At 42.8% G+C, this 24,268-nt stretch overlaps 1 protein-coding gene across 3 annotated transcripts in view; it reads right to left on the bottom strand.

Annotated features, from left to right (window-relative positions):
- Positions 1 to 83: 83 nt before the first annotated feature.
- The window catches only part of hdac4 (histone deacetylase 4), a 122,658-nt gene continuing 98,473 nt past the window's right edge, over positions 84 to 24,268 (bottom strand). For all 3 annotated transcript variants that reach the window (XM_041950205.1, XM_041950204.1, XM_041950206.1), the window contains 7 exons: positions 23,604 to 23,723; positions 23,415 to 23,512; positions 16,451 to 16,569; positions 15,556 to 15,689; positions 6,568 to 6,652; positions 6,145 to 6,286; positions 84 to 5,528 (listed from right to left, as the gene is read on the bottom strand). In XM_041950205.1, coding sequence (XP_041806139.1) covers positions 5,489 to 5,528; positions 6,145 to 6,286; positions 6,568 to 6,652; positions 15,556 to 15,689; positions 16,451 to 16,569; positions 23,415 to 23,512; positions 23,604 to 23,723 — 738 coding nt within the window. In that variant the 3' untranslated portion in view covers positions 84 to 5,488. The remainder of the gene's footprint in view (positions 5,529 to 6,144; positions 6,287 to 6,567; positions 6,653 to 15,555; positions 15,690 to 16,450; positions 16,570 to 23,414; positions 23,513 to 23,603; positions 23,724 to 24,268) is intronic.

The following is a 24,268-nucleotide window of genomic DNA, read 5'->3' on the forward strand; positions in this document are numbered from 1 at the left end:
GACGTTTGCCTGACAGCGAATAAGCCTTTTCTTTGCAATCAAAACCAGCAACTAACAATTAACATAAAAACAGACATTGCAGTTTTTCCAAAACAATACTTTATATTGTGATGTCAAAGACATGTTAGAGCAAAGGTTCCCGAGAAAAAAGTACTATTTCTGTAACAATGGTGGAACAAGTCAAAAACATAACTGATAAAAAAAAGAATATGCATTTTATACATATGTAAACCTAGAACTGTTGTTGAACCACAGTGGTCATAGCGATTACTGGCTTATTTAGTGGAATGGACAACCATAGCAATGACCAGGCATCTGGATGGAGCCCTTTGATAAGTCCAGATGTGACAAAGAACAAAAATGTCTTCCCAAAAGTCCACCAAAGTCACATCTTGCCTGGTATATATAAAAAAAAGGATTTCCATTCTGTTGTTGCAGTTTACAAAGCGTCCCCCTAAAACAACTTGTTTTTCTACATAAATACAATAAAATCTATTGTCTGTGTTACAAGTGCTAGATAATTTTTTTTTTCCTTTTTGTAAAATATTCAACTGAAGTCTTCCAGGTTTGATGATTCCATGTCCCACAGGTAAAAGCACAACATGGAACGCAACCAAACTCCTCCACAGCTGAAACAAAAGAAGCAGTAAAAGAGATAAGACAGTTTGGATACAGTGAAAGTACTAACGTCCTTCAGTGCTTGATCCCTTGTGCGGTTATGTGGTGTGGGACAGACAGACAAGCAGGCAGGTAGGTAGGTAGGTAGGCAGTGCATGCGGACAGATGGTTCATGCAGAGAGAAAAAGAGGAATGGAGTGGAGTCGGACCAGGCCACCTAAATAAACAGTTCTGGACCTGGCTGGACTGAGCTATGAGGGTTAAAACCAAAAGATATGCCCCCCTCCTAATAAATGGAAATTATAAGAGAATGGAAATGGAATGTTGCTGCTCTGTTACTGCTGCTTTGTTACTGGACATTGTGTTAAGACTAACAGTGAAGACAGACAGCCAGACTGTGCTAGTTTTGGCTCCTTTTGAGAAACCAAAGCTTTCAGCAGGAGAAACCCCATGACTGGCACTGCTGTGCAAAGGTTCTGGGAATGTTCTGGGCTGGGTTACCGAAAAGCATCTCATCAAGTTTACATCCACAGAGATGTCAGCGTATCCAAGCTAAGGTGACATTCAGGATAGCCTGACTGTGAGCATTTTCATATTCCAACCACACATACCTCTGTATGCATGAAGTATCACAGTAATGTGAAAATGTTCCTGGAAACAAATCTTTCCAAAATTACAAAAGAAGTGATGTTTGTGTAGGTGTCTGATATAACGGGAATGTACAGAAATATCACATATCTTCCACACGGCTATGAATTTAAGCTATATTCAATAAAACTAAAAATGATGCCAAACAATGCTACGACCTTAGTTATCTCTTGAGATACTCGGTGCAAAACCAACTTTGTGGCAGACAATTTACTGCAAGCACTGATTCACACCCACATGTTTACCTTTGTAGTAGATGACACATGCATGACACAGTCTTAATTCTGACCTCTCTGGACAACTTCTGCAGGGAGATGCAGCATCACTTTGCCAGTAAAGGTCAGATACATTCAGTCACAATGAGAAATTCTACTCTTTACAAGTCTGATTGAGATTTTAGAATATTTCAATCATACTTGTATTGGTCTTAACATGTGTTCGTGAAGGACATAGATGTGGAGTTTTGGTGGTGTGAGGACACAAAGACGTGGGCTGCTGCAGGGATCAAACACCTGTGATCTTTCGGATTCTGGACAGTCTTGCTGGCCACCCTGAAACTCAGAGGCATCACTGATGAATGAGATTACACATGTGAACTAGATGAATTTAAAGGGATGTTGATTTAAATTAAAACTGAGGACATTTGGTCAGATAAGGAAATAAGGGATGATCATGTGAAATCATTTGTAAGGCTCATCAGAGGGATTTAAAGTAGGGGGAAAGCATGGCCACATTCCAATTCAAATACGCCCATCCCATTTTTCATGTTTTTTCCTTGTTGTTAGAGGATGAACTTGTAAACCTTTAAGAAAGTGGAAAAAATGGATCACCACTTTGGTCTTTTCTGAAATATGTAGAATCCAGATTTTGAATTTCAGTCTCAAATTTCTTTAAAATACTGAAACTTAATAGGAACCAACCAAAATCTGTGTTTTTCTACAATAATATCTAGACACATACAATTCAAAAAGTGTGGAATGATACAAATATGTGCATGAAAATGCGAGGCTGAGCAGTGGCACACCTACTGTATGGTACCAATGGGATGAATGAAGCCAAAAACTAGTCAGTGTTGAAAGACAAAAAGACAACCAGTAAAATGCTACTAAACATGTAACTAACTGTAACGGTAACTGTAAGGACAGTACATGGTGCCTTCAGGAACACCCTAAAAAGAGCTGACTGTATGTAAGAACCATGAAAGGTATCAATTTTCAATACCAACTTCAAAAACAAGGTCATAGTATTTCATTATGTATAGAGATATATACTGTATATATAATATACTCATTTCTTTTCATATATAAATCTACTATGAACAGACAGTAAATACACAATTGTCCATCATTATACAAAGTAGAAACATTTGCATCCCAACCCTCCCACAAAAACCCTGAACCCAGAAAACATCATCATGTCCACTAAAAACAGAGTCTGGACCCTCACCTGTAGTGAAGTATGTCAGCTTTCAATGTAACAGAGACACAGAGAGGGGAACGTGAACAGAATAACAGGAAAACATAATTAAAAAAAAAAAAAAAAGTACAAAAAAGAAATTACTGGAGTCCACTGAACTGAAAGGGCAACACAACCAGAAAGATGACACAGCTGAGAGGAAAAAACAAACAAAAGTAGTCACTGACAAATGTGTGTGGCAGGAATACTCCGGAGACCGATGTCCTATGTACAGTAAACAACAGTAAAAACCACAGCACTCTGTTTCCTGTTCACAGAAAATATACATTAAAGGTGATCAGCTTGTAGATGAAGCAAAGGTAAGAGAAGGTAGTTGCCCAGCAGGCACCAAACACAAGTTGGAAGGATGGTTGCAGACAGGAAGTGAACTTCTGCACACTGTGAGTGTTTTATCAGACATGCAAAGGTAAAAAAAGACCTTGTATTTATAGTGTTTTAGATGCCAAAATGATTAACCACACTTTACTACAACTAGGCTGGTGGCCAGTTAAGTTTCAGTGAATTTCAGAGTTGGTAAAGAACCCAAATTCATTTGAGTATAATGAAACCAATCATTGACTTATGTCTTCTTAAATATTAAGATATTTATAACCAACCCAGCTATGGGGGAGGATTCAGCATCCAGAGTAGAATCTGAGCTACATGTGCATTTCAAAGCTGCAAGATTGTTCATTATGCACAGGCTTATCCCACCGGCTGTCTCACTGGTCAAGAGAAAAGGATGATATAATACAGAAAAGCAACTATAAAAATATGTGCATACACTTGAATATTTATAAAGAGCAGCTTGCACTTCACTGCCTATGAACAGATGCACACACACCTGCCTCACAGCACCTGACATTTGGGGAGCAGATGTGCTTCACAAGGGGCTAAAGATGTGAAACCAGCTGTGAGAGCCTGTGCGGCGCTGCAAAATCCCAGGTGGTATGGTCACTGTTGCCACGGAGACACAGTTGTCTTAAAGAGAGGGCTGGTTCAACAAATTGGCCCATATGAGATTAATTCCTCTCTATCCTTCATTATTCTGCAAAAACGGCGCCTGATTCCAATGTAAAAATGATGTGGTTTGACTCTACAGAGATGAAAGTCCATCATGGCTTTGGCTTCATTATTGTCTAACTACTACATACAGTCTGAATAAGATTAGAGTTCCTCCTGCTCTAATACATTGCATGCTACTACTCTTGAGGAGAGTTGATCGAGCCTGTCGCCAAGGTGATGCATTCGTGTGCAAACCTCCTAAAATTATGCAATGCGTGAAAATTCAATGTGAGTATTGAGGAAAGTTTTCTCTGACCACTGCTGATTGATGGTCCCGAGAAGGCTGTACGCAGACTGCAGGAAGAGGTGCTGAGGGTGCTCGCCCCGACATGGGTGAGGTATATTATGTGTACTGGGTTTTCTTTCTATCACGCTCCGCCTGACCTCTCCCTGCCACCTGCGATATCTTTTGTTTTACTTGCTGCCAGCAGGGAACGTTTTCCAGATGGTCTCCTATAATATTTATAGTGTCTTGTAGTCATTTGTCTTCATTGATCTATTGTGGCTGAAGGTTTGGACCGGATTCAGACAGCCTCTTTAACATGAACAAAATATAGTTCAAATGCAGCTTTCAACCAGCGGCGGCACTTATAAAATGTGGTTTTGTGTGTGAAGAACCTGTGCTGTCCGAGTTATACTGATGACTAAAGTAGCCTAAAGACTGTGGGATGGATCATTAATGAATGCTGAAACAACAAAACAGGGAAATCAGATGCCCGTCCAAGATGTTTCCTCTGGAGTAATACTAATCCCACCTTTAACTTCCATTCAAATGAACCACCTTCAACTTGTGGCTGGGAACTACCTGCAAAGATGAGATTATTAAAAAATAAGGGAGAAAAAACAAAGATGAAGGTACAGGGAAAGACAGTAGGCTGCTTGCAGAGAATTATAGGTAAACATGCCAAGGTTCTCCAGTCTATGTGCCGACAACATGCAGGCATTGGATGTCTTGCCAGGATAGAAATGTTTAAGGGGTGGGGGAGAAGAGGCCTCGTTCCCAAAACTGTTTTTTTAAGGCAAAGCTCTTTCAGCAGAGTTCAACAGAAAATCCACGAGGTTTAAAAAAAAAAAAAAAAAAAAGGCACGAACACGTCTTTCACCGTCAGTCATTTTGGAATCAGAACACCTGTTGACCTTCCTGATCTGTAATCTTCAACCGCGTTGGAAAGCTGCAGGAAATTCAACCACTTTGTTCCAGTCATCAGGATATCTTAAAAGAGCAGGAATGATTCATCCGTAGTGCAGAGTCACAATCACATCAGAGAGTGAGACTATGGCAATAAAGCAGAGAAAGAACAGAACAGCAAGAGAAGAAGATGACTACAGATCGTCTGCGTATGGTTCCCACTGGCATCCAAAAAGTACATCTTGTCTAGTGTTTTCAAAGCACTGGCACTCAAGGTTGTCATTGTGGGATGGTTGAGTCAATCCTCTTATATCCAAGGTCTTGAAGAGACAATGCGACACATTTAAGCTGATCAGTCTGTGCACCGCTGATCAGTGAACGCATCGCTCATCTTCAGTGTTCCTCCGAGCGCCACTTTTGTCAGCTCTGTTTGCTCTCGCCCCCACATTAACGCGCCAACTTGACACGGCAGGGGTGAGACGTAGGAGTGGCGTTTAAATTGACACAGACTGGTTGAGGACACTGTCAAAGATGAAGACTGGTCTCAGTGGTCAAAGGCGAGGGGGTGTTTCTTTACATAGGAGCTTCCTCTTCCATCGGTTCCTCTTCGGCCCTGGACAAAAAAAAACACATCACCATAAACAATGTTGTAATATTAGAAGATCGTTTGTCTGCTCTTTAATGAAAGGCAGGTAGTGTGAAGCGGTGCAGAGCAGGTGTGCAGAGCTGTTTTTGCTGCCTGCTGCAGCTGGAAGTGATGTTGATGAGAGACTGAACCTTGCAGGCCATAAAACTACAGTGAGGTCTAAGAGACTAAAAGCTGCAGAGTTAGGTATTAATTACATGAGCCGTCATTCGTCTGATTCATTGTGTTTCAAGAGGATGCTTTGGTACATATGCTTATTTACCTTCCTGACAGGTTAGATGACAAGATTGATACCATTCTCATGTATGTTCAGTAAATATGAAGCTGTTGGTTAGCTTAGCTTAGCACAAAGACAGAGGGAAACAGCTCACCTGGTGCTGCCCAAAGGTACAAAAGTACACCTACCAACACCTTTTAATCTCACTAACTAAGACATGATAGATCACCAGACACCAAAGTGTAAAAACTACCTGTTGTTTAACAACCCAGAGGTTGCCAGAGAATCAACGAAGGCTGCAGGAGAGTGGTACTGATTGATGCTACGAACTACTCCTTTAAACATACACTTAAGTTCACCAAGTACCTCTTTCCAATGTGCTTGTTGGCAACGGACAACGAGGCCATGGCGGAGACAGTCTCGGCTTCCTCTGCGTCACGCTGCAGGGCTTCACTCAACGAGCAACCGAGTGTGGAGGCAGAGCGTTGCAGCGAGCGCCAGTATTTACCTACGAAAGACCACAACAGGGTAAAAGTCTAATTACAAAGGCTGAAAAGTCTAAAGAGCAGCTGCAGTGCACACTGGGCCACTAGCTGTTCACTGCTGAGGGAAATGACTTATTTGATTTACTGAGCTTTTTGAATATCAATAACTACAACATCTACAGAAGATCAACATAAAAATGGTCAGCAAACTAGAAATCCCTTAAATCACATATCATTCATTAAGATGCAGTACATCACATAGATGTTGATGCATGTTGTGTCTAGGGGTAAATAATCCACTTACTGTGAGCTTCAAGAACTTTCTCCATAGAGTGGACAGCGTTGGCATTCGGTCTCTGCTGCAGCACCTCGTCAGGAATGGGATCCAACTGAAACAAACAGAAAATAACATCAAAACACATTTCCTGCATAACTTTTATACCAAAAAGTGGGAAAAAAAAAGTTCACAGCATGATTTCCAGTATCCACTAGCCACATCTTCCAGATTATTTAAACCACTTGTGCTGAAATGAAAGTGCAAAACAACTTGGCACTGAACCTATGCCTACTGAGAACATCGGCCAAATGCATTAAATGTCTCCAGGCACGTTTTTTTTTCGATATAGTGGGTATGGCTGAATATGTATTTTTATGAATATGACTGACAGGTGTTCAGAAACGCTGCTCCAAAACACGGCAGAAACCTCACTTGAACCAATGCGGTTCCGTCCTGGTTTAAAGGATCACTTCTGAACGTGGACCACAGCCCTGTGTTGAATCACTCCAAGAGGTGGGGAACAAGCTTGAGCTGCTGACACAATAGAAAATAGGGCTGCAGATGCACACCTCCTCCCACTCACAGAGAGCTTTGCTACTCTTTGACACAAACTACAATGCGGCTTTGTACTGTGTCCCACGCTAAGAACGCAGAGTAGTGTACACAGATGCAAATACATGGAAACCGCTTGCTCACGCAAAGACATACGTACACGCATACTCATGCCCACACTTGAGTACACACACACATGCACGCGCATACACACACACACACCTCAGGGAGTGCAGTTAAGCCTATGAAACTCTCCAAGCCACAATTCAGAGGAAACAGGGCTATTCCCCAATGTGCCTTCCCAACCCGGAATGATTCAATTTCCCCTTTGGCTGACTGCACGTACGACACTTTCTCATCCCATTTTGTCAAACAGGCCCATTCAGCTCTACATTCCAACACAGACGACATGCATCCCTTTTCTGCTCAATCATAACCCCGACGGAATAAAGGACCAACTGAGAAACATGTAAAGGGAGACCGAGAAAAAGAAAAAAGGCTTGGCCGGAGATTTCGGAGTAGAATGTCAGAGAGAAGAGGAAAAAGTCACAGTCGGCTGTGCTCGCTTAGCCAAGGCTGGAAGTTTTCTTTTAATTAAAACAAATAGTGTGTGGGAGGGGTCCGCGAGGGCCGAGGGAAGAGGCAGTCGGGGGAGAGGGATACTTTAATCCTGCTGTGGCACGACAGGCTACATCATGCACTCAGGGATGGACGGAGGTGCGTATGCCTAGACATACACATACATATAGTTTGTGCACAAATATTTACATTGGCGTATTTGCCATTTGGCAAGAGGAGGCTTAATTGCATCATTTGCTAGAAAGACATAACAGGCCAGCTGCAGATTTTGTTCTGTGACTGTACATCAATCCGTTTATAGTTCAACAGTTTATCCACGTAATCACTCACACGCAACCTTTCTTTGCACATTGCAACAGCAACAATGGGGGAAAACAAAAAGACCGCGACTGACTGCTGTTCCATTAACATAAAAGTTCACCCACAAAATGAGCATTTTTGCTATAACATGTGGGATTTACCACAACAAGACATGTCGGATAATTGCATGTAATATGATATTCAAAAACAATGGCACTCGGATGACGGATATGATCCATGACTTTCCTATAAACCACTGAAAGCACACATGTAAACTGCCTTGTGTTATGTTGTGTTCAGGCTGACAATACAATAGATTTCTTTCTCATGTGAATGGCATAGTTCAACTGTTTGTACAACTACACATCCACACCAACAGAGCCCCTTACGTTTTCTTAACGCAGGGCCATTTTTGCTCTGAGAGCTACACTCAATCTGCCCTGAACTCTCATCTAAGGAGCTCACCTTCTACACAACTTCAGCCCCTTATTGTGGCAGAGGGGGGGAGACAGCAGTACTTATTCTCCACTCTCATCACAAACTGTTCCCAACCTGTCTGGAGACTTAAACCGTCAATCTTTCAGTCAAAACTCACTTCTCCAACCTTCTGGCTGCAGCCGCCAACTTTTCACCATAACCCTAGACGCAGTGCCAGTTCTGCCCTGCCCAACCCATACTAACGCAGCTCCCTGTCACAGCAGGGTCAGGGGTTCTCTGGGGTTTCGAGGGGTTCACCTAAGAGCAGGGTTGGATGGGGGCAGCCTGTCAGCTTGATTGACAGCTGGGCCTCACGCTTATAAACTTTAATGGCTCTTGTCAGGGTACTCCAGGGGCCCCTACCTTGCAGGTATGGCAAACACACACATATGTACACACACAGACATGCATGTGCACTATATACAAGCACACATTCGTCTGCCACATCATCCATGGCGACGTTTCTGTTTATTTAAGTTTGTGGGCCTGGCTGTGCCTGGACCTTTGCATCTTCATACCATCAGATGTGCAGCAGTCTTTGGGAGAGAGAGAGGGAAATGTCGTCTAAAGACGGTTTTCTGAGGACGTCTTTTTCCTCTGTGTGACACTGCTGTCCAACGCACTCGGTCCCGGCCAACAAAACTGAGACACCATGGAAAGCCCTGAGCTGAGAGTGAGGAATGTGCCCGGTAAAAACATTCCTGAGGGAGGCTGAAACCAAAACAGTGGAAAGAGGAAGAAATCCACTTGTTCAGCAAAAGAAAAGTGCACAAGGCGTCCATTGTTTACTGTTGTGCCTGTGTGCATATGTTGGCGGTCACTAAAACCGGTTGATTATGTTATGCTAACTGAACAAGGTAATGATGTGTATTGTGCAAAGAAGGTGACCTTTTTTGGAGAAGGGTGTAGGTTTGCCTTGCAGTCTGCGGGTGGTGGTGAACAGTCAGGCCCAAGGGGGGACAGGTGAAGTCGAGCGTCTTACTGTAACTGGAGTGTAAACACGCTGAATAACCTCATTGACAGCTGGCAACAATTAGCATATTAGCCTGTTGTTTATCATATAATTGCTAACAACCACGGTTTTGAACTGGGCCAACATCTGTTTGCAAGCAATCATCAATTAGTCCCGAGTTCAGAGTTGACTAGCGTAGTCGCCAATGCATCATTCATGAGCTATTTAAAAAAAGACTTCACGACTACACACTACAGTGATGGTGAATAAAACAGCCTGTAAGGTCCATTCAGCAATTTTCATCCCTCTCTTTCCCAGCTAATTTGATCTGCTTTCAAAGGAAACCCAATGCTCATTATAGCGAAGCCTGTCTTAAACTGCCAATAAAAGCACAGATATATTTCTCACACTAGCAAGCAGTAAAACAGTGGAAGTACACGCTACACAGGAGGTGAAGAGGATATAAGAAACACCTTTAGTATGTTTTGGTTCCAGTGCGAAGGCGCACAAGTTTTCTTCCTTTTTAGCCTGCCACACAATAAAAGCACTTGCTACGTGTATAATGAACAAGACCGGGTAGGTAGGGCTTAACCATTTATACTGTCCTTAACTGAATATAAAATACATTCAGCAGGCTTTGCAGCATCAATTCTGTGTCAAATTAATTTTAATCTCTTCTGTACTTCTTTAATATAACAACTCATCTGGCAGTCTAAAAAGGAAGACTCACCTGCATATGTAGTATCATTTAACCTCTATTTTAAGGTTTAAAGTTATTATTATTATTATGAGATTTTCATTAAAATAAAGGGCTGTTAAGTTCGACCTATCAAAGGTGATTGAGCCTATGGCCCACTGAAAAAGGTACAGCAGTATATTTATAAAGCAAGACAACTGTCATTCATGGCATTTGACCCTGTATCAGTTTGAAACATTGCAGGCAGTTGCGGGAAGAAGATGGAGCAGCCACAGTGAGCTCTTAGACAAAGAGTTGCAACTGATGGAAGTACAACCCGACTTCTTTATTAATATGACAACAGTTTGTTTAACTGCTTGCAGAATTATGTGACCAGTAGCATTAAACCACATTCGCTGGCGCCAACAGTCACAACAGGTGTCGCCAAATCAACCAGGACCTAAATCTTCGAGGTCGCCACTTTAAGCTGCAGTATATGCAACAGTTAGATAAATACGGTGACGTCTTCGGTTCTGGACACTTCCAGACAATAAAAACCCTCAGGCAGTTTGAAGCTTCACAAACAAAAGCACAGCTGACCAGCTAATCCAGCTGTGGTCCCATGCCTGAGCCTACTCATTTGCTCCATTCACAGTCAGCCAACGCACACATGCACAAAGTCAAATATATCCTCTAGAAATAACCCACTCAGTGGACACATTAAAACGAGTACAGAAGTAATCCCACTGTTGGATGCTTGTTGCCCAGTTTTGCCTTGTTGTTCGACCTCGCTGATGAGGCTACAGTGCCCACTTAAGTCCTCTGTTTCTTCTTCTGATTCCATTTGCCATCAGAGGTCGTTGCCAGACTTTGTCAGCAGATGAAGAAAAAATAAATAAATAAAAAAGAGCCCGGCCTTTTATCTCTCCCTCCAGCTCAATTCCTCACTGACGTTTTCCAGCTACATTCCAAGTCCATTACAGAGACCTTCGCTGAGATTATGATAAAAACACTTGCTTCCTGCCATTTTGATGTGATCAGGGACATTTTAGCCTCTCTTTTTTCTTTGCTATCAGTTATCAAAGCTGCACACAACTGAATGATCTGCCTTTGTTCAAACAGCTGACATCACTTGCTGTCAAAGAGTCCAACGTTGCAAGTCCACACGACAGCATCTACATTTGTGTTGTTCGTCACTATATCAAAGCCATCTTCTGCTAATGAGGGATCCTCTACAACTCTTTCTATCAGGCTTCTGTCATGACACCTTTCATGGTCAATATGAAGCATGTTGTATGAAACAAAAATACAGTGAATTTATAAAATTAATACAATGTTATGTATATCAGAAATCAATGACAATATCACATTTTTTTGTATAACATTCCATGTGCAAGTCTCAAGTGATTTCACCAAAAACCTGCATATAATTAAATTCATTCTAAACCGTTCCAGACTTTTGAAGACCTGCATAGGTACTGTACTCTGTACAGCTGCTTTATAACAATAGTTTCCTCCCTCCCAACTTCAAATGATTACTCCATTTCCCTTTATTATCTGATCCCTTGGCCCAGGCTGACCCTGCTGGAAGAGGTGTGAGGGTAACCATTTTCAGATGTGTACGATTGACGGGGCCCTGGGTGCTCGGTTGAGAGGGATGTCCTGCAGGGCTGAGGCAATTGATGCTCCCTGCCTCCTGCCTATTTTCAAATTTTCAGCTCCCTATGGCACCCATCCAGTGACCTCCTCCAAACCCCTGCTGAGACCAACGCTCTGCAGGCTGCTGAAACCTAAGAAGCAAACCCCCTTATCCAATTCCTTAGTTTTGCAGCAGGGCGGTGCTGTGAGTAATGAGAGCGTCCTTCAAACTGCGAGTTCTGAGTGCAAACCTCCATGACAGCAAAAAGCAGCCGCCCAGCTGAAGTGTCCTTGAATTCCTGAAACCTCACCAGTAGTAATGGCAGTGTTAGTCCATGTAACTCTGAGTCATTGGTGGCGCAGTGCAGGTAAGCAGAGTTGGGTTAATAGATAAAGCCTTGTGCATTTCCCCTCTTATGCAAAACCTTGCTTCAGCAGAGCTGTGAGTTTTCTTTGGCAGGTTTGGCACATAACAGCACTTTACTCTTAAGAAGAAATATTCAAGGGTTAATGGCATGTTCCACAGTGTGTTAACTAAGTCCCAGTCTGTCCAGTGTCATTTTAAAGTTGCTGCGGAGTTCATCTGTCTGCGCTGGTCAACATCTTCATGTTCCACAGGCCGGTGGACTGGTTGGTTGCAGTGACCAAGTCTTAACAATGTGATCCCGTGTTATTGTTCTGTTTGTTTTGCTCTGACTCCAAGATCCACATGGAACAAGGCCATGCTGTTTTTTACGATTCCAAGAACTCATTTATAGCTCGAGCTGTCTGCAAGGCTGGAACAAGAGGCCTGGGGATGTGCAGATACCACCCTCAACAAGGCAGACACACATTCAGAGAAAATAAAGGACCTATTGAATTGATTACCTTTATTTATACAGGCTTAGTTTGTTTTGAGCCTAAGACTGGAATATAATTATTTTTGTCCATCAGATAAATTCAACTGAACACAACAATTGTTTTACTTTATCAATATAAAAGTTCAAAGATTTTTGCCACTGATGTGTATTTTATGTTTCACTACATCAATACACTGTTACACCATATTATAATCAAACAACTAGTCTCGCTTGATGCTCTGTGAGGTACTGTACATTCCTAATGAGAACTGTAGATCCATATGCATGAGCATAGCTATTCTGAATGTCTCACTGGGCAGAAGATAATGGCTTTAGCAGGTACAGTAGCCATTCCAACGCAACTAACACTCAGGGTGTGCTTGCAGCTGGGTCTGCAGCAATACTTGAAGGTATGTCAGTTTTTCAAAACACACAAAGGTAATGCAAGCGTGTCAGGTCTGGGTTTTCACTCTGGATGTTTGGTACTGCTTAAGCACGTATTCGTACTGTTGATGAACTTTACTTTTAGCGTTTATGGGTGAGATAAATAAAATCAAGAATCAAGTAGAACACCATTTGCGCGTGTTGCTTGTGTGATCACAAGCGGCCAGCTCTAAATACAGTTGTGCATGCATCCGAAACACAGCGAGGATGCAGAGAGATCCAATTACTCAAGGGACAGCACAGCGACGGTTGGGCGATGTCTTGGGATCTCATACAGGATACTCCTATAATTTTCTATTTTTTCCACATTTTATCCCATTCACTAACCTGACAGTAGATGTGTGTAACACAGAACCATCTAGGATGTGTCCTTGGAAACTGTTTGGGAAAGGGAAGACGCTTTCAAAAAAAAACACTTGGCAGGTGATTGGCTGAACCATCTGATTGGTCCAGCTTCAGCCTGGGAAGATGGACTCTGGGCTCACATGATCTCAGGTGATTTTGCGAATCCACCTGCCACTCATGCGCTCTTCCTTACTTTTCCTCCCTATAGCCTATTGTTATAAGATCAGCACGGCTCCTTTAAGGAACAGGGCAGTGCATAGTGTGTGTGTTTGAGTAGCGAGTATGTGGTTAGCGAGCCAGAGACGGTGGCTGAGCTCAGAGCAGAGGTGTTGGCGATGGGAGTAGAGGGGAAGGTAAGCAGACAAGTGGGGGCAGTAAATGTACAGTGTAGGTTACAGTGTGCCCATGAATAAATGCTGCAGCTCCACTATAGCCTGAGTTAGCCCTGAAGTCAGCATTGATTTCTGCCCAACAAGAAAACAAAGTCTCCCCTGCGCTACGTCAAGCTACGTCATTTAGCACATCATCTGATTATAAAAAATATTGTAAATGCTGGGCTGGTGGATGATTCAGCCCACAGATACATTAACTTTATTTTTGTGGATTGTGAACAAAACAGCAGCAGATTAGTGGTGGACTTTGGAGACACACTCTGATGCCAGGCAAGAACTACAAGCTCGCTTGAGCTGCAGTCTGAACATACAGTATCTGGACACAAGACACTAGTTCTGAACCACGGAGACACAAGTGTTCTCATACTCATTATACACAACTTCTTCCACACAAACAAGCTACCAGTCACACCCTCTTCCCTTCCCATAAAGCTATATAATCTCCTTTCTGCGCCACAATTCAGTAGTCCTTTAAAAACAAAAGCACTGAGATATCTTGGATGCATAATGTGGGGGGAGAAAATCAAACCGAGGCAGCTTGTCCAAAAAAGCACTCCAGTCCCTCCATTAGCTGGAAGAAAAGAGTGGGCGGCTTGGAGGAGTTGCTGTTCTGTTGAATCACAGAGCGCTGATGTTTGTTCAGTTCCACGGCCCAACCTACACACTCCCACAATTAACCTTCTGCCTGGAAATCCTCTCCCCCTGACGTGTTTGTGCGTGTGTCTGTCTGTGTGTAGCGTGTGTGTGCGGTGTTTATTTCCTCTGAGCGCTACAGAGAGCATAAGAGGACATGGAGGGAAAATGGTTTTGGCCAAGATAAAAGAACACTTTTGTCAGAGAAATGTACAAGCTTGTCCTGTGTTTTTAATTTAATATATGCATATCAGGTGGCCATCAAATCATTAGCCTGCAAATGTATTATTATGTGAGTTATTTTGTTAGTAGTAATTCATTGAAGTGTTCCTTCACAGCAAAAATTAGTTTAATTGCCTGCATTTTGGCATTTCTGCTTTATTAAGCCTCTTTCACACTCAGTTCTCTGTAAGTTACTGGGATAGTCTTTCAGGCACAGCTAGTTCTTTACACTTCAAACACAACAGATACATTCAGGAACATTTCCACTTGCATGCTTTCACACATGCAATGGCAACGCTGGAATAGATATGGCGAGGGACAGTTCGGCTTCGGGACAGATTTCCCTGAACATTGATCCCTTCTCGCATTCACACGTGAGCCCATGCAGGAAATGTTCCTGAATTTTACAGAGAGTAAAGAGTAAAAATACTGTGTCTCTGATGTGTGTGGCTTAAGACAGTGATAGCTGGAGAGAGACAGGAAAGACAGCGGAGAATGTTATGAGCCACCCATCCAAAAAGTTGCCTGAATAAACAAACAAATAAACCAAATGCTCTTCATCTGCTTAAAGTTCATTTCAATGCAATTTAACATACAATCTATACTGAGGCTATTAAGAAGTCTCATTAATGCATTAATTAGAACAGAACTCTAAATGTACATTATTTTCTTTGCATACCTTATTACTGGTATTAATATGAAATAAAAAGAATTCAACATTACAGTAATATTGCAATTTATGTCACTTGGACTAACAGGATATATCATATTTGCTACATCAGGTATTTGTGGCGAATGTGCGAAGCACCCATCATAAACTTCTGTCTCTATTTAATCTCACGCTAGTCAATTAAATTCCAAATGCATATGTCGAATCTTAGTCCCTTGCTCGAGTTTATTTTGATGGTGATGTATGAGGATATTTTGACGGTAATTTATCCCCTCTCCTCTTGACTCTCATCTTACCTCATTGCCAAGCAGAGCAGAGACGCAGGCTTCGGAGGCATCACATATGGCTGTGAGGTCGTGACCCCCCTCCAGGGCTAGAACCATCCGACCGCCTGCCAGACCCATCAGCTGCCTGGTCAGGTAGCCGAAGCCTGGACACACAGGAAATGACAGCAAAGACAAGGCAGAGAAAGAGAGGGAGGGAGGAAAGAGCAGGAGAAAAAGAATGAGATGGGGGAGCACTGATGTTCAAGCTCTAACTTCCTTTTTGGATATTGATCAAAGAAAAAAGAGGGAAAAAGGAGGTTTGGGCATGGATGAGGAAGGGGGTGACTGCATCAGAGAGAGGAAGAGAAAAAAGAGAGTGCACTGTGGATTTACTGGGGGGCAAAAAACAAGCCGTAATATGAGCCAGGTTTAATTTCAATAAATGCGGCTTTGCGTTTAGGCTTGGTCACAGCCTTTGATCTTTTTCTTTCAGGAGGAGGGCAGTTTTAATATATGCATTTAGCCATACTTTCTTCTCCCCTCAATTCTACCCATATCCCCTCTTCCTGCAATCCTCTCTAAACCACCCATATCACCCCCTTCACAACCGGGACCCCTGCTCTTATTTGGGATCTGCAGGGTGGTTTTAGAAAAGCTCTTTGTTGGCACGCCAAGGTTCTTGATCTGAATACACAAGTCGCACGCACAAAATAAGCACGAGGTTTGAGCGTCCGCGTGCGCGTCTGTCAGTCATTCCTGCAATCAAAAAATGTGTTGCAGTGCACAGCTAGAAAATATGAACTACTCGACTGTGGAGGATATGCATTAAAATGTGTAAGCATCATTAGAAGTTATTTTAAGTTTTTTTTAATGTATGACATAAAAAAAGAGAGCAATTAACTGGGTAGCTGTGGTCTGTACTTACATTTGGCTGTCAGTTTGTATCCTCCCAGGGGTGAGGCATGGCCGTCTACCGCATCAAAGCCTGAAGATACCAGAACCACGTCTGGGGCAAACTCGTTGGCAATAGGCATAACCACCGTCCTAGAGTAAGCAACAAAAATGTCAACAAAATAATGCATATATGGTGGAGACTGTGTAAGAGAGGCAAGTAAATTTCCTAACGCCAGATAAACCATATATAGGACTTTGTTTGAAAGGCTTTTGCATGCCTGCATTTGGTTTCTGGCTTGCTGCCCTTCACAGGAAGTACAGGCAGCAGCGGTAGTTAAAAGATTCAGTGAGCTAAAAACACTAACAGCATGGAAAGCTTGGTGATAAGCGAGGTTAAATCTTGCTGCTGGCTGAGGGGCACTTTCCATACCAACGTGCCCTGCTGAGTCACATGAAGCAGGCCAATCACAAAAACATGATGCATTTCTTCAACAGATATTGCTGCTGCTGCATGTGTAAAACCTATTTAATAGGCTGGCTGAATGACAGGATGACTGGGCTGCAACCAAACGTGAACTGCTCCGAAACACATTAAATATACATTACCACGTAAGACACTGCTCCTTAACCAACTCCACCCACCAAAGTACAATCAAGTCAATCACCACACAATCAACCACTGACCCTGATGAGCCAGGTTTTCAGGATTTCAAGATACCAATTTTAGAAGATGCAACATGTAACAGTGTTAACATACAGTGAGATTTAAGAGGTACATAAACTGAAGCCATGAGGGCACTCCGGCAACAGGGTGAAACCTGATCTGAACTCTGTCACCTCTGATGGTTAAAGGAGGAGTACTACTAAATGATAGATATGAAGATATGCCTCTAGTGTGCTTACTGTCGGTCTGATGATGACTGGTATGTGGTCGAAACAAGCTGAAGATGCTACATTTCATTTTTGCTGCACATCAGTTGCTGCATTTTTCAATTCTTTTATAGCCTTTTCTCTAACTTTCATGGTTTTCAAAGCAAACATCCACCTAATGAGTTTGTATGTACAGTATGTGTGTGGCGGAGGAAATTACAGCATACGCTTTTTGAAGTGGAAAGTTTGGAAATTTGGAGGCAGCAATACACTACAACATCCTTAAGTAAAAAGGAGAGACGGAAGGACAGATATAATTGCATGTGTATGTGTGTTAAGTATGCAGGATAATTCTAACACTGGATGGGTGTGGTGAATGAGGGTTGTTTGTGTACAACCTTCATCTAACACACAGCTGGTAGGGAGGGAGTACTTGTGTGCAATGTGTCATACGCATAAATCCAATCAACGGTGCGGTCCTGCGTAATGATTCATGACAAGCTGTGGCTGGAAAATCCAGTCCGGTTTTAATGGTGACCCTCTTTGAAAAAAAAACAGCATGCCGTATGAGTGTTTAATACTAAAATAGTTTTGCACAAAAACATTAAATTAGATCAGATGAGATCAGACTAGTTCGTTCATAAGCTTCATTTTTTTTTTTGGAGACAACGCTTCTTTGAATTAAATAAATTAATCCAATTATAAACCAGGTAGTGCATAAGTATCCTAAACCAAAAAATAATTAAAACTCTAAGCTTGGTTTTCTGTTAGAGTATCTGTAAGGGTATCTATAAATTAGGAATCAGTAATTAATCACTGAACTGGTCTATAATACCAGGGTTAGCATATAAGCGGCTTAGTCGACTTCGTTTAATAAGTATAATGTGTCATAGTAACGTGGTTTAGCATGATTTAGGACGTCTCACTTTAGTTCATAAATAGTTGGACTTCCCAGATGGCAAAACAAGTGGTTCCCTCTGATTCAGATTCTACATAGGAATTTTTGGGGGTCTGGGATATTTGGGAAACTGTTTTGGTGAGGTCTGCGATTGACGGAGTACCACAGGGTTCTGTCGCAGGTCCTCTGTACTTTGCCGACCTCAGGAACACGGCGCTGGTTTGCTGGCTGTGGGAGAGCAGCGTGCCCTGAACTCCGCAGGCCACCGTTTTTTCCATCTCTTGTTCACCACCAAATTATAACCCTTAACTGCGCACACCACACCCCCCACCACAACACAACACACATACGTACACACAGCTGTCTGAGGGAGAGGCGGGAGGTAGTATTAGGAGCCTTTTGGTAGTCCCAGACAGCAAGGATACACAGAGTGCGTGCGTCACTGTATGTTAGCGTGCATCTGGCAACATGTCGGACGAAAACGTCATGTAAAGATGAAGGAAGAGGAATTAAAAGTTAAAAGTTTGAGTGAGAGAGAAAGAAAATGAAAGAGGGCGATGCCTTAAGAAACCTGTCAGGGAGGAGTCTAGAAAGACATCATGGACTAAGACTGAGTGAGTAAGGACATGAATGAACAGCCGGCGTTACAACAAGTGAAAATGTGCCTGAAAAACACAATCTGTTCACAAGCTTTTAATCAGAAAGCATTCAACAACGCAGACTAGATAATTATGTGAGATGAAGAACGACTCTGCTCAGGGAAGTAATATTTTCCAGCTCTAGTTTCAGAGTTTATCACATGTGTTCGCAGGTTTTTCTCCGTCTTTCTCCGCCCACTCACAAACTTACATACACACACAGCCTTGGCCCATTAACATTTGGGCCATAAAAGACCCCACACCAAAGGGAGCTGGCCACAGGCGAGCATGTGGGCTGACACACGGCGCAGGGGGAAACCTTGACCGCCAAGGACATTTAAACTACTGAGGGCTCCCCTGCCCCCCTCCTCCAACCTTCAACACAGACAGAGACAGTTCTGGTCACGATGATGAAAAACTGCTGGTGTCATCAGTTCCAACCCACAACCCCTGCAATAATATCCTGACTTTTAAGGAAATAAATACCCACAGTAATCAATTAGCAGACTGGCATAAAGGGAAACTAGTGGTTTTAGGGAAGACTAATTGTGCGTGAATCAGAGGCTACGTATGTGGAGATGAAAAAGCTTTTCTGTTAATTAAGGGAGGGTAGAGTTTACGACTGAGCTGTAAGCTACGGGACATCCTGAGCGAAGACGCTGCGATCTCCACCACTGCTGGCTCTCTCACGGCTGGATCTTACTGTGAGTGGAATTGCTCGGGTAAGCATGTGGTGTAAACTTTTGTTTAGTATTGTTTGGTTTACCTAGCAACAGGTGCATGTGTCAAACTATCATCTGAGGAACGCTGGGCTTGGACCTGCATTTGTGGGATTGTTGTGCGGTCATTAAACGCCAGCAGTTTAATTCTACCATTCATAAAGATGGGGCTTTAAGGAAAAGCGGTGGAGCAGAGGTCGAGCTATGAAAACACTGGCTCTTACACTTCCCCTTTAACAGATTTTAGAAAACTCCACCAAAGGACTTACAGCCAGTTAACCTTTTTCACAGGCTGAATAGTCTTCCCTATGATGGGTAAACTGATCTTGATGTGTTCCCCTTTAAGCCTTGATTATAGATCTAACTTGAATAAATAATGATGCTTCGTCATTTGTGTGGTAATTGCAGTGCAAGCAGTGTTAGATACTGCGTATGGATACTGCATTTTGGGAGAGAAGCTGTGATGTATACAGACACACGGAGCCTCATGCTGACAGTGAATACCATCTCTGCCTCTGTGCACATACAAAATATCACCCTCTTTACATTAACTTTATTCTTTTTAACCTCACCAAGCTAAACCTCACAAAGGGCCTTTTTTCCATTTGCTGTCACTAAATATTCTTCTTCTGGTCCTGCTGAGTGCATCCAGTTTTTGGCAATAGCAATCCAACATGGTTTCAAGTGCACACAAATGTACTCACACAGGTTAATACAGCAGTAGGTCTTGGCGTGGCGGTAATTTTTTGAGCCAAGGAAAACTCTCTCAGGACTACTCATCTATGTGTAATTACCCTAGTCCCTAATTTATCCTTTTCCACATCTTGATTATACCTTCTAATCCGATGTACTCCTGGTTTCTAACACGGAGGGCAAAGGGATGAAACGTGACATTGATGGTGGACTACAGGCTGCAGATAGGGCATTTAATATTTGACATTTTAGTAGTTCTTCAGATTTTTCTTGTTAATATAGAGTAGAACTAACTAGTTATCTAATAATCTAAAACACAATGCATTACGACTAAATACAACATGCCAGCATTTACGAGATTATCACCATCACAAGCTAATTCCCAGTTTTTAATGATAATGCCAGGTGAGGCCCATTGTACAAGAAAATACACTCTGTCCATTAAAGGAGCAGTGCTCATCAAAGCAGTCAACAAATGGTTAAAGTGCAGAGCTTCAAGGCTTTCCCCCCTCCGTTCATAAAAAAAGTAGAAGAGAGCAAGAGAGGAGAGGGAGAATAAGAGAGCGAAAAACTCACACACGCACACTTACACTTCAAAGCCCTGTCATCTGGCGCTGCGGAGAGCTGGTTTGAATTAAGTTTAATTCTCCTCCTCTCTCGTCTTTCCAAGTTCATGGCAGAAGAGGGAGTGAAGGGAGGAGGAGGAGAGAGAGAGGAAAAGAGAGAGAGAGACGGTGCTTCTGGTTTTCATTAGGGCCAATTTTCTTATCTTTTTTCTTTGTGCTTTCTGGAGGCTCAGACTTGATCCCCTGCAAATGCAACGTGGCACAGGCCAGCCAAGGAATGGGAAGGTGCCGGCTGCAAGGCACGCATCCCCTCCTGAGGATGAGGAAGGAGAGGACCACAACACACAGATAAACAATGAGACTGAAGGAGAGAGAGAGAGGCTGTGTGTATCAGGTGTCCAGGCACGTGTCTGTCTGCATGTGGTTATAAATATGTAAGCACACTGAATGTAAGAGCTGCAGGTGTGAGCATTTGTGTGCCTGTTTCACAGTGCTTTTGTGCATATTCATGCACCTTCATGTAAGTTTGAGCCAGGCCTTTCTGCATTTCTATGAGCCTGTGTGCAGCTTGTGCATTTGCATGTACATAACAAAGGACTGTCCGGCATCTGCAACTGTGTTACTTTGAGTGTGCATGTGCACAAGTGTGGTAGAGGCATGTATGTGATAGATCTATGAGCTGCGATGCGGGTTTGCCGCTGTCCTGTGGGACCTATGAATTGTCCAATACTGCTACAGCCTCGGGGGATTAATGGCGTCAGGGTCTGAGGTGATACACACCCAAACTGTTGTTCTGCTTCATTCTATATCTTTGGATCTTTTCCATAACGCAAAGAATACTGATTTAATAACCTACAGTTGCATCCAGAGAACACACGAACACAGTACAAGCCTCTCTGCATGCATGTTCACTTACATGGATGCGTGCAGCCCTGAACTAACATACGCACTGCAAATCTACTGTATAATAAAGTGGTTACAGTTTTTTAACATAGCTTAATGTTAACAGAGTGAGCTGGTTTAACTCAAGCACAGTGAATTACTGATTAACTTAACTTATGCACTGATTGGCTTAAATACAGATGGAACATTCCACCCTAGAACAGTCAAAGGTGCACTCCACCAACTGTAAACATAACACTCAGTTTACTGTATGTAATACTGCACATTACACCATGGTCTATGTGGAAAAATTGATTCTGATTGGCTGCAGGGTGTTCATTAACTCCTGATAATGGACACCTCTTAAGTAGTCCCAATGAAACTGTCTGTTTACCGATATAAATCAATGCACGATCTGTATCTAAAATGAGTAACCATAGAAACAGGGTGGCAGTCAAAGCCTCTGTTGACAGTTTACTGCAAAGCACTAACAAGCTAGGAATTAACACAGGGGTAATTAAATCAGACAGAAGATGAAGAAGATGAGAGCAACACACACCCACAAAAAAACAAACAAGGCAATGAAATAGGCAGTTAATACACCGAGAGACTCTTTGCACAAAAACAAATGGGCCGCCGATGCTCTGAATGAGACCCTGCAGGAATTTTATGCAACAGTCCAGTCCACCAAGACAGGGTAGGAGTAGAAGTCTGGGGGCCAGCATTAACCGTCCTTTAACTGAATTCAGTGACAAACCTGAGACCTCAGCAATGTGGTGTTTAAAGACATACTTCAATATTACATAAAAGGAGAGACACCAGCCTTCACTAGTCAGACCTTGGAATAAATCCTGTTTTTTTTTTTTTTTTTTCAAGCAGCAATTCAGTGGAGAGTCTTGGTAGCCCAGTGGTTACAACACGTGGCACATGGTTGCAACCGTCGCTGATTCAATTCTAGCCGATGACCTTTGTTGAGAGTTCATCAGATACTGTAAGCAGTTATTACTTCTTATACTGATCAGTCGTATTTCATTCATATGAATAATACGCTGCTTTGCGTATCAATATAGATGTAGAGACAAGCAATGAGTGAGGCATACTGCATTCGCTATTGGCTTCAGTGATGGATAATAAATAATGTCTGTAGCATGATGTATGATATAGTAGGTGGCTGTCATCAGCGCACGAGTGTAGAAAGAGGGTGAAAAAGAGTGGAGAGAGTTGGAGCACACAGGGGTCTGGGGTGCATTAACGACATAAGGTGTGCTTCCGGGGGCTTGCGTGCCGAAAGCTGCGAGAAGACAGTGGCCTGTCAGTTTGATGGGTCTGGCTCAGGCCAGATGGACACACGGTCGCAAACATGGGTTCATCTTCAAAGAGTGCTGGAACCAATCCAGACCTGCTCCTTACCAGCTGTACGAACCAGACGTGTATGAGACATGTACATGGTGGTGGTGAGTCCATGCCTGCATGCTTGCCGGCTTTTCAAGATATGTGTGTATGTTTTACATGTGTGAGGGCGTGTGTGTGCGGACCTAATAGAAATCAGGCCTGGCGGAGGAGCTTCCTACCTACTCAAAAGATCCTAAAACACCATTTATCATTATAACTGTGCACTGCATAGCTTTCCCCTCAAAGACGCTTTCAGGCCAGTTATTCTGCATCGCAAGGAATTAAATCCACAAGTCACAGAGTTTCTCTAAAGCAGCAGGTGATATCACTGTCTTACCTAAATGCAGCCAAGTACTCTGCATCACCCATAGGAGGATCCAGTCCTCCAGTAAAGGCCATGTTCACATTGAAGCCTACACCTGCTCCACTGCCCACCTGCAAAACACAAACACGGGACTGGGTTACTTTGTCTGCATAAATTCAGACAAACAGGTAGGCAGAGAGACAGACTGGCGCTGAGTCCCACCTCGTCAGGTGCTCCACTACCAGGGAAGAAGTTCCCATCATCATAGCGATGCAGGGACAGGTAGAGAACACTGGGGTCTGTGTAGAAGGCCTGCTGGGTGCCATTACCATGATGAACATCCTGGAAACATAAAAAAGGGAAAAGTTAGGGCAAAATCTTACACAAATAAGGAAAAAATAGTGATTAAGAAGGGAAATAAGAATATTCTCAGTGCCATAAGCCTTTGAGTCTTGTAGCTTCAATAGTCAAGTAAATGCTACAGACACAAAAGAAGATTTGGAGTTTCACGATGACAGAACAATCAACTCCTGCACCTGCACCAAGACCAACTCAGTGACTCTCAGAAATACTGCCAGACAGTCAAGTAGTCAAGTCTGTATCTCAGCTGCAGTCTGCTGTGATTTCAAAAAGGGATGGTCAGCAGGATTCAATAAAACACTCAACTTCACGACATCAATTAAATGACCTCATTGTCTATATCCCAAGAATGCTTTAATACACTGATCCTAAAAATGTCCCTGTTGGCTGGAGGCAGAGTGGCATGACAATGAGCTCGCTAGCTGCACTAAAAGTCCCCCTGTGACAGACAGAGAGGAAATGAAAAGGCCCTTCAAAGACTTTTGGGAATGGCCATGACCAGCCGGGGACGCCACTGAAGAGCAGCT

This window comes from Chelmon rostratus, chromosome 13 (assembly GCF_017976325.1).
Source record: "Chelmon rostratus isolate fCheRos1 chromosome 13, fCheRos1.pri, whole genome shotgun sequence".
Taxonomy (NCBI): Eukaryota; Metazoa; Chordata; class Actinopteri; order Chaetodontiformes; family Chaetodontidae; genus Chelmon; species Chelmon rostratus.